The 11,462-nt window shown below is 45.7% G+C and overlaps 1 protein-coding gene across 1 annotated transcript; it reads left to right on the forward strand.

The window, feature by feature from the left end:
• Positions 1 to 917: 917 nt before the first annotated feature.
• On the forward strand, positions 918 to 3,702 carry LOC147341480 (eukaryotic peptide chain release factor GTP-binding subunit ERF3A-like). The gene is given in 1 exon segment (XM_086388157.1): positions 918 to 3,702. A coding segment is annotated over 1 exon segment (1,905 nt). The 5' UTR covers positions 918 to 1,546; the 3' UTR covers positions 3,452 to 3,702.
• Positions 3,703 to 11,462: the final 7,760 nt, after the last annotated feature.

Below are 11,462 nucleotides of genomic sequence, written 5' to 3' on the forward strand. Positions count from 1 at the left end.
GTAGAGAGAGAAAAAGGCCCTTCTCCGCTACAGAGATAGCAGGTGGAATTCATTCATACTGCTTATGCCAGACTTCAGAAGAGATGCAATTCAAATCATGGTCCTTCTCCTGAAGGGCTGGGAGCAGTGTGTGTGTGTGGTAGGGTGTAGAAGGAAGTGCTCAACCCTAGTCACCATCTGCAACTAGCTCCTCATCACAGATCACAGAATGCTCCTTGTCCTTCCAAGCTCATCCCCTTACAGGTATGTGAGAGAATTCAGACAGGTGTCACCATCCTCAGTAATGGGAGACAGTGAGTTGTGGCCATGGAAATCTGCATTCGAGTCCCAACCTAACTGTTAACTTACCAAGGTGAGGTTAGGTGAAGGACTTACTCTCCCTGAACCTCAGTTTCCCCATCTGTAAAGTAGGGGTATCTTAAGTTCTCTCTTCCAAGATCGGTGTGATGACTGAAGGGAATAATGTAAGCAAAGTGCTTAGTGCAGCACCTGGTAGCTGCTATTTCCTTATCCACTTCTGTATGTTGGAATGAGAACCAATCCAGTCAGTAAGTGAGTGAGGTTCTTTCACAATCCATCATCAACAATTCTCTGAGCTCAGTTTGGGGATAAGGACATCTACTTCCTATTGCCCAGAAAAGTGGAAATTAACTGTAAAGCCATGGCTAAAATCCAGTCCTGCTGCCTCCTAGCCCTAGGCCAGGCAAGTGCAACAAAGGGCCTGCTGGCTGCTAATTTCTGATGGGGTTATAGAGTGTTTTTTTTTTCATCAATCACTCTCACTGTAAGGAACACAAGTGCAAGTTACTTCGTTAAAAGCACTCACACATAACTGGGTACATTTACATATTAAGCAGGCAACTGAGACTCTAATCTTTCTATTTTATGTACAGCTGTAATCATTCCTCAGCATCAGAACACTTGTTAAATACTCAGGATACTACAGAGAACTCTCAAACCTTTGCTAAGGACAGGTGATGATTTGAAAAGCACTCCCATTCACAAGCTGGAGGCAAGCTCCCCTCAACATTCCTTGTACCCTGGTGACCATGTGTGCAGGCAACCCTGGAGCTCAGACTGACACAAAGCATAAACAGAGGGATGGCTATGGGTCTCTTGGGCCCCTGAAGTTTGATGTATCTGAATAGGTAACTAGTACATATAGGGAGCAGGTCTCTATTAGTCTGTGCACCCTGTTGTTGGTTTGGAAATGGAGCAGAGAAGAGAGACAGAAAATTCCAGTGCTCTGAGCAGCAGTTGTGGGAAGAAAGGTCAGTAGTGTGGCTCCGCAGAGAAAAGGAAGGCAGAGTGCCTCTGAGAAACTTGGCCTTCTTACAACACTGTTGTCTCAGATCAGCTCTAAATTCAGCCCCTCCACTCGAAAAATAACTCCAATTCAAAACCCAATCCAGACAAATACCAAACCAAACAAAGGCGTTATAAGAAAACTAGAGGTGCCGCCATATCTGCTGCTGCCGCCGCAGTTGCAAATGCAGTGTCGGGACCCGGCTGCCTCCACGCCGCCGCCAAGGGCTGAAGACGATGGATGGGCAGCAGCAGCAGCGACTCGGCTCCCGACTGCTGGGACCAGGTGGACATGGAAGCACCGGGTTTGGCCCCGAGCGGGGACTGAGCCTTCTTGGCGTTGGCGGCGGGCGCCGCCGAGGTGCAGCATGAGCCCCTCAGCTCGGCCTTCAGCCATCAGCTCAACATCAACGCCAAACCCTTCGTGCCTAACGTCCATGCCGTGGAGTTCATGCCGGCCTTCCTGCGGGGCCCGAGCCAGCCGCAGACCGCCCCCCCCCCCGATGACGCCCCCGGATTCTATGAAGCCTGTCCGGGCGCGGGCGACCCTCAAGGTAAAAAAGGCTGGGACGGGGGGGGCGGGGCACCTGTGGAACATTCCAAAGAGGAACAGTTATTGTGGCGTGAAGGTTCCAATTCAGCCGTTACCATGGAACTTTCAGAACCTGTTGTAGAAAATGGAGAGGTGGAGATGGTTTTAGAAGAGTCATGAGAGCACAATAAAGAAGTAAGTGAAGCCGAACCAGGGGGTAGTTCTTTGGGAGATTTGGGGCCCCCAGAAGAAAGTGGCCAGGAAATGATGGAGAAAGAGGAAATCAGAAAATCGAAATCTGTGGTCGTACCCTCAGGTGCTCCTAAAAAAGAACACGTAAATTTGGTATTCATTGGGCATGTCGATGCCGGGAAATCAACCATTGGAGGACAGATCATGTTTTTGACAGGAATGGTTGACAAAAGAACACTTGAGAAATATGAAAGAGAAGCTAAAGAAAAAAATAGAGAATCTTGGTATTTGTCCTGGGCCTTAGATACAAACCAGGAAGAACGAGACAAGGGTAAAACAGTAGAAGTGGGTCGTGCCTATTTTGAAACGGAAAAGAAACATTTCACGATTTTAGATGCCCCTGGCCATAAGAGTTTTGTCCCAAATATGATCGGTGGTGCTTCTCAAGCTGATTTGGCTGTACTGGTAATCTCTGCCAGGAAAGGAGAGTTTGAGACTGGATTTGAAAAAGGTGGACAGACAAAAGAACATGCAATGTTGGCAAAAACGGCAGGGGTGAAATATTTGATAGTGCTTATTAATAAGATGGATGATCCCACAGTAAATTGGAGCGTTGAGAGATATGAAGAATGTAAAGAAAAGCTAGTGCCCTTTTTGAAAAAAGTCGGGTTTAGTCCCAAAAAGGACATTCACTTTATGCCCTGCTCAGGGCTGACCGGGGCAAATATTAAAGAGCAATCAGATTTCTGCCCTTGGTACACTGGATTACCATTCATTCCCTATTTGGATAATATGCCAAACTTCAACAGATCCATTGATGGACCAATTAGACTGCCAATTGTGGATAAGTACAAGGATATGGGCACTGTGGTCCTGGGAAAGCTGGAATCAGGATCCATTTTTAAAGGCCAGCAGCTTGTGATGATGCCAAATAAGCACAGTGTGGAAGTTCTTGGAATACTTTCTGATGATGCTGAAACTGATTATGTAGCCCCAGGTGAAAACCTTAAAATCAGACTGAAGGGAATTGAAGAAGAAGAGATTCTTCCAGGATTCATACTCTGTGATCCTACTAATCTTTGCCATTCTGGACGCACATTTGATGTTCAGATAGTGATTATTGAGCACAAATCCATCATCTGCCCAGGTTATAATGCAGTGCTGCACATTCATACTTGTATTGAGGAAGTTGAGATAACAGCCTTAATCTCCTTGGTAGATAAAAAATCAGGAGAAAAGAGTAAGACACGGCCCCGCTTCGTGAAGCAAGATCAAGTGTGCATTGCCCGTTTAAGGACAGCAGGAACTATCTGCCTTGAGACATTCAAAGATTTTCCTCAGATGGGTCGTTTTACCTTAAGAGATGAGGGTAAGACCATTGCAATTGGCAAAGTTCTGAAACTGGTCCCAGAGAAGGACTAAGCAGTTTTCTTGATGCCCCTATACCATACTGGGAGAATTGACTATGATAAAGTTCACCATCTTCTCTTATTTACTACACATTGACAAACTTTTCTCCATCTTTTGCAAAGAAAAATTCCACAGCAAAAATCCATGTTTTGTCAGCTATCATGTTGAGATCTCAGCTATGTCACTGCTGAATTTACCCACAATTTCCTCCTCCTATTCCATTCTGCTTCCTTGAACAAAATCAGTAAAATCTTTGTAACTGATGTGGATGTAATTGTCTATAACAATGAAAAATTAATACATTTTTAATTTTTAATTTTCCTTTAAGATACTTAGACAACCCTTGTTCCAATTAGACCAATCAGAGTGTGTCAGTGTGTGTGTACATGTTAAAGACAACTAACATGTGAATAAAATATTCCATTTGAAAAAAAAGAAAACTAGAGACCAGTATCTTTCATGAACACAGACCAAGAACTGCTCAACAAATTATCAGCAAATTGAATTCTGCTAAGTCACTTCAGTCGTGACTAACTCAAAAGCATATATACTATATGATTCCATTTATACAACATTCTGGAAAAGGGAAAACTACAGAAATAGATCAGTTGTTGCCAAAGGTTGGTATGGGGCATGGGATTGACTGCAAACGAGCTCAGACAACTTTTGGTGGATAATGAAAATCTTCTATATCTTCATAGTGTTGGTGTTGGTAAAGATATTTGTCAAAACTCACTGAATAGTACTTTAAAAAAAGAGAACTTTATGGTATGAAAATTATAGCTTAATAGGGACTTCTCGGAGAAGGCAATGGCACCCCACTCCAGTACTCTTGCCTGGAAAATCCCATGGATGGAGGAGCCTGGTAGGCTGCAGTCCATGGGGTTGCTAAGAGTCGGACATGACTGAGTGACTTCACTTTCACTTTTCACTTTCATGCATTGGAGAAGGAAATGGCAACCCGCTCCAGTGTTCTTGCCTGGAGAATCCCAGGGACGGGGGAGCCTGGCTGGCTGCCGTCTATGGGGTCGCACAGAGTCAGACACGACTGAAGCGACTTAGCAGCAGCAGCAGCAGCAGGAACTTCTCTGGCAGTCCAGTGATTAGGACTCCACACTTCCACTGCAGGGGATACGTGTTGGATGCCTGGTCAAGGAACTAAGATTCCGCATGCCACATGACGCGGCCAAAAAAAAAAAAAAAAAAGAAAGCAAACGATACCTTGATAAACCTGACTTAAAAAACAGGAATCGTATTATGAGCCCATGATAGAGAAAGGGCCTACCAAGCTTGTCTTCCATCCTGAAGGCACGTGTGTTTGGGAGGGAATGTCTCACATTCAGGAAGGACTTTCATACTTGCCCTGTTTGTCAGAATGCCAAGCTTGGGAGGTTTGCCTTTTGATTAACAGTTGATTAATAGTTGATTAACTATTTAGGGAAGAATGGTGCAAATGGGAAACAGTCACCAATGCACAGTAGTTCAGGGCATAGGTTTTGACATCAGGCCGATATGGGTTCAAATCCTAGCTTTGCTATTTCCAACTTCTGTGACCTGGGTAACCCATTTAATCTCTCTAAGCCACAGTTTGCTCATTTCTAAGACAAGCAATAATATCCAATTATCTCCCTGGGGTAGGTGAGAAGCTCAAATGAGCAACAGAAGTGAAAGTGCCTGGCACCCAGGTGTAACATAGTGATGGGAGATAACATAGGAAGTAATGTATATGCAAGTGTTTGGTAAATGGTAACCAATCTTATTCCTAAATCAAAAGATGCTGTGGGGTAGAAAGAGGGCAGCCTGGCTGGTAGGAAAGTTATGTGGGAGGGGTTGGTGCCTCCCACCTGCAACCACACTTAACCCTGCTCCCCACTTGTGACAATACCCATTCAGTGGGCGACCTACATTCTGGAATTTCCAGGACAGCCACAACACAAGTCCATCCTCGCAGGGGACCACATGTCAGAGTTGGGGGGAAATAGAGGGACTGTAGTTAGGGTTAGGGTTCCTAGCCTCTCCCTCCTGCGCCTTCTTCCTATCTCTTCTTTCCTCTCCACCCCAACAGTGGCGAAGTGCCCAGACTTCTTTCGTAGGAAATCAAACAGAACTAGGAAGGTAAATCTCCTGGGGTGGGGGTGGGCGGTGGGTAGGTAGGGGAGGCAACCAAAAATCCACCCACCTCAGTACAATACATTTGAAGTCCAACTAGAAGTGTTTGAGAGATCACCGCTCCTGTAGTTATCTGTGACACCCCTCCTGTCCCCCGACCCCATACCTGCTCCCACCCGCTCTGCTCCTCTGTCGCCCCTCCCTTCCCCAGAGGTGGCTACAGTTGAAAAAACAACATTTGTCTCCCAGCTGATCAACTGGGACTGAGAGGAAGGCAAATGAATTATTTCGGTTCAGCAGCAAGTGCGAGCGTGGGTTTTTCAGCACCCGCCCCCCCTTTTTAATTAATGAACAACCTCGTCCACGGCCGCTCCCCGTATGTATGCAAAACAGCTTCTTCATTTGAAATCCCTGTTGTTGAATGTGTACGTGGGGCACAATCACATTGCCGCCCCCTGTTTTGCATAAGAAACCGCTGTTTCCAAGATAAGAATCTTTTCATTTAGCCGTCATGAGCTCATCTTTTTTCCTGTGCATTGTGGCTCCGGCTCCTTTGAGTCAATACCCAAACAATGACTGCCTGCACTCGCTCCAGGCACCCTCCGGCCCCCAGCCCCCAGCCCCTGAAGACAGAAGGCTGTAGCATCCGGAAGCCTGCTTAGGCAGGCAACGCAAGATCTTTTCAAACCTCAGATGTCAAGAGGGCAAGAAATAAGATTCGAAACCTCTGCAAATCTTCCTCTGGCTTCAAAACAGAGCCTGGGAAAGAAGCCGTGAATGGCGGTGGCGTGTATGGCAGGGGGCGGACAGGCAGTGTCCTGGGATCATGAACAGTCTGGGAAATCGAAGGTCGGGGAGTGAGGCACCCACAAGTGTGCAAAGCTGCTCAGCCACTCCTCCTGTGTCCCTGATCATCAGACTGCATCCTGTCCCTGCCCTTTGGTTTGGAACAACCACGCCCACAGCAAAAACCACACAATGCACTGCACTCAAATTAGAAACTGGAAGGGGCCTCAAGAGTCTATGGAATCGAAACCCTTTCCTCCTTCGGTCTGTAGGTAAATTAAGGCCCGGGGGGGGGGGGGGGGGGGCAACGTGCCTAATAACACTGGCAGATAATTAGCTGAAGAGGTAGGTGCTAAAACTCCAGTTTGAATGCGGTTTCTTGCACCACACATGGCTGACTCTGGAGGGAATAAATAACACTTGTGTAGAAAGCGCTGAGGAAAAAGATAAGATAGAAGATTAACTGAGATCCCAGTATAGGATAAAGCCTGTATAAACAGTAGGGCTTTTACTGTTAGCCTCATTTGTAGCAGAGATTTTCAAAAGAGTCAGGAGAACAGCAAAAGTTTAAGCTTTAGCAGTGAGAAGGAATTCTGCAGAAGCCAGTTGAGTTTCCAGGCAAAATGTATATAGTCACTGTACTCGGCGGAATGGGGCTACGGCTGCTGCTGCTGCTAAGTCGCTTCAGTTGTGTCCGGCTCTGTGCTGCGGGGTTGCCTTCAACTCAGCAGTCATTGTTTCCCCTTTAGGGAGAGGAAATCGTGCAACAAAGAAGCCTTAATCGAACCATAGATAACGAACACGTATCCTGAGGGAGGCCAGGTGCACTGAGGCCCTTAAGAAAGGGGGAAGACAAAGGCCGCGCCTTCAGAGAGCCTGAGAGGATAGAGCCTGAGAGGATAGACGTTTCGTCTCTGCAGTGTGAACTTACATCCCTTCAGGGCAGAGCCTACGTATCCTTGGTAACTGCTAGCATCCAAGAGCTCGCAGTAGGAGTCGAATCTATCCCTGCTGATTGGTTGGTAGGCTAGGATCGACAAGACCTCCCGCGCTGACTCTAAAGCGTTCACAGCCTAGCTTTTCTCCATGTTTGGTGGAGAGGAACCTTTATTACATTTCAAACGAACAGTTCCACCCCACCCTCCACCCCCACCCTGGGACTTTGAGAAAGCTCCAGTGACTCCCCAGTGTGTTGACCCCTCAGGGTGGGGGGGGGGGGGGCGGCGCTCAGATTGCGGGGGCGAAGGTCGGGGGGGGGGGGGCGGCGTTTTCCTACTAGGCATCAGAAGAAGTAATGTTTCAACATCCCCGAATGATATTGCTGAGAAAAGCCACTGTGCAGTCAGAAGGAAAGATTTCCTTCACCTATCAGTTTGTTGCTGTTTAGTCGCTCAGTTGTGTCCAGCTCTTTTTGTGACCCCATGGACTATAGCCCACCATGCTCCTCTGTCTATGAGATTCTCCAGGCAAGAATACTGAAGTGGGTTGTCATTTCCTTCTCCAGGGGATCTTCTCAACCCAGGGATCAAACCCGCTTCTTCTGCATTGGCAGGCGGATTCTTTACGGCTGAGCCACCCACCAGGGAAACCCACTTATCAGTTTGGGGGAACATAAATGAATCTTATTTCGCAGATAAAAAAGGAGCACTAGAACCAAAGGCAGGAGACCTGGGGTTCACATCCTAAATTGGCCCCTCACTAGTGTCAGGGAGGGGGAAATTTCCCTCTTCTGCTCTTGGTTCTTTAAGTTGGTCAAATAAATAAAATGACACAAAAATTAACAGGAGGAGAAAATCCAATTTAATTTTGTGTGTATGGGGGCTCCATAGGACTATGAGGCTCACAGGACTCCTGGACTAAAGAGAAGAGGATAAGGCCTGGGACATCAAAGGGAAGGAAAGCAATTCACAGGAAGATGAAAAAGAGAATGTTTGTACACAAATGTTTCCTGGGCCATACAGAAACAATGGGACACAGAGGGCAATTTGAACAAACAGACTTTGCTAGGTTCCTCCCTGCCCACCACACCTAGTTCATATTATGCTGTAGTTATCTATGGTGATATCTCCCTTCCTAGGACTTCCCATGTGGGGCTCGTGGTAAAGAACCTGCCTGCCAATGCAGGAGACATAAGAGATAGGGGTCGATCCCTAGATCAGGAAGATCCCCTGGAGGAGGGCATGGCACTGCACTCCAGTATTCTTGCCTGGAGAATCCTATGGACAGAGGAGCCTGGCAGGCTACAGTCCATAGGGTCTCAAAGAACAGGAAACGACTGAAGCGGCTTAGCACGAATGTACCCTTCCTAGAACAGGTCTTCTGTGTAAATTCTTTTAGGCAGTTAGGGGGAGGTCAAAAGTTCTTTCTGGGCTTCCCTGGTGGTCCAGTGCTTAAGAGTCCACCTGCCAATGCAGGGGACACAAGTTCAATTCCTAGTCTGGGAAGATCCCACAGACTCGTGCACCACAACTTCTGAGCCCATGCTGTGGAGCCAGTGTGCTGCTACTGCTGAAGCCCACACATCCTAGAGCTCATGCCCTGCAACGAGAAGCCACTGCAATGAGAAGCCTGCGCACCGCACTAGAGACTAGCCCCTGCTTGCCACACCTAGAGAAAACCCACGTACAGCAACAAAAACCCGGTACAGCCAAAAGTAAAATTAATTCAATTTAATTAATTTTAAAAGTTCTTCCTGAGTCTTTTGGGCCTTGATAGTTTTCAGCTCAAAATAATCTGCATACCAAAGTGACACATCGTGGGGCAAGCCTGCCCTAAACCCCATCAATTTCCTCTTCAGAGACTTCCCTTGAAGTTTTACAGTCCAGAAGTTGAGTTGATAAACTGTTCCTTCTCAATGAACCAGTCACCTAATCCTAACACTAGGTCGGTTCAGTTCAATTCATTTCTGAAATCAGTGATGCAGATGGGCCCTCAAAGTCAGGCCTCTAGTGCAAGCAATCAGGTGTTTAAGAGAGGCATTTCTATGGAAACAAAAGAAGAACAATGGTTAACGACTGGAGCAGACCATAATCTCTTTCTGAGTTCTGAAGCAGCCAGCTGAGAAGATTTTTATTATCAAAGCATTTTCAAATGGACTGAGGGCAGGCAGTGACGATGCTGTAAGCTCAGCCTCTCTGTACCAGTGCCGAATCAAATCTCAGACAGAGTTTTGGGTGAAGTAGAAAAGAATAGCTCTATTGCTTTTCCAGACAAAGAGGGACACAGCGGGCTCCTCCTCTTGAAAACTATGTGTCCCAACCCAGGGGAGTTTGGTGAGGAGTTTTATGGCGAAAGGCTAAAGGCTGGGGCTGCTGATAAAATTAAGGTGTGTGCCCGGCCTGCATTGTTTAATCTTGTCTCAGGTAATCTTCTTGATGAGCTTCTCTGGTTCCTTTAGTTTGGCCTCAGGTGGTCTTCTCTGATATGAAAAAACGCTGACATCTTTCATTTGCTGGGTTTTAATTCTATGGTGGTGGTGGTTTAGTTGCTAAGTCATGTCTGACTCTTGCAATCCACAGGTGGTGGTTTAGTCGCTAAGTCATGTCTGACTCTTGCAATCCCACGGACTGTAATCTGGCAGGCTCCTCTGTCCATGGGATTCTCCAGGCAAGAATACTGGAGTGGGTTGCCATTTCCTTCTCCAGGGGATCTTACTGACCCAGGAATCAAACCCCCAGTCTCCTGCATTGCAGGCAGATTCTTTACTGACTGAACTATGAGGGAAGATTTAATTCTATAAAGGGCTTAAAGACATTTTGTGTATCCCTTGAGGTGGAGCCTACCCCAAAGCAGCAGTATTGTTTCTTGGCTGTCTCCACCTTGTCTTTGCATCCCCTCTCTTCCCTGATTAGCAATTGTTTGAATGTGCCCTTTGGAACTCAGGGAAAGTCATGGAGGCTGGAGGGAGACAGAAAGGCTTCCAGGTCCAGGAGCCCCACAAGGTCCTGCTCAGTTTCAGTGACAATCGGCTGGATGTTTCTGGTTTGCAGTTTGAATGCCTCTGGTGATCTTTCTGAGTGGCCCACAGAGCTACAGGCATGAAGATTGTCTATACATGAACTGTTGTGATTTCTCTGATGTTTATATCAAGATGTCCAAGTTTAGTTTAAATAGCTTTGCACAAAGAGAAACTTAAGTTCTTAATGAATCTTGGTCAGGAAAATTGGAGGAAAAAAAGTTGAAAACATTGGAGAATTGTAATGAAGTACTGGAGGAAACTGGAAGAGTTTAAGGATCCAGTTCAGTTCACAGGTAGGAAACAAAACATTAAAAAAGAGATAAATTTGCCATACCAAAAAAAAAAAAAAAGTGAACAGCAGTAGAATCTAATATCCAAAAAGATTTATTGCTGAAACAATTTTTGTCTCTAAAATTACTCCCATTTTTTACCAAAGTTAGCCAAATTAAGACATTTCTTTGCAAAATAAGTCTAGTTTCAATCACCTTGCCCTGATTATTCACATAAGTATGGCAAGAATAGCGATTGCCCATATAGGCTCTTTTAAATCTTCTTTGCTGGGACTCTTCATAAGGAGTCTCAGGTTGACCTTTAAATGCCCCTTGAGGCCAGGAATCCTAGCCAGAAACTTGCTATCAGACTTGCCTGCAATACCTATAGATTTGGCTGAAATCCTCTCCTCAAGAGTCCCCAAATATTCTGAGGTTCCTGTACCTGCAGGGAAGTGACCTTCCTTTCTCACCTGGTAAGGCTGCTGAAAACCCTATAGTCAAGGTACCATACTATATTTCCAGGGGGTTTAATTGGCACCATAAAGTCAATTTTTGTTCCTTAAAGCTGTCTGCTCATATCTGAGTCTATGCATGTCTCTCTCAAATATGACTTTCCAGTCAAAGCCTTGGTGATATAACATTTCTAATTAACACATCTAATTGTGTCCTGTAACAAGGAGAATAGATTCTTATTAAAATTATGCAAATAACTATATTGCTATGAAAATACGAATACTTACTACAAGTTTCGAAATTCTGGAGGGATCGGGTAGGGAGAAAAAGTAAATGTCTCATCTTTATTGACAAAGGTATAGCTTACCAAATTGTTGACAGCTTAAGAAGAATGATAAAAATTTCCCTTAAATCTGGAAAAACAAAACATTTTTTAAAAAACAAT

This window comes from Bos grunniens, chromosome X (assembly GCF_055505025.1).
Source record: "Bos grunniens cultivar Pamir isolate PY7600 chromosome X, Bosgru_T2T1.0, whole genome shotgun sequence".
In the NCBI taxonomy this organism is placed as follows: Eukaryota; Metazoa; Chordata; class Mammalia; order Artiodactyla; family Bovidae; genus Bos; species Bos grunniens.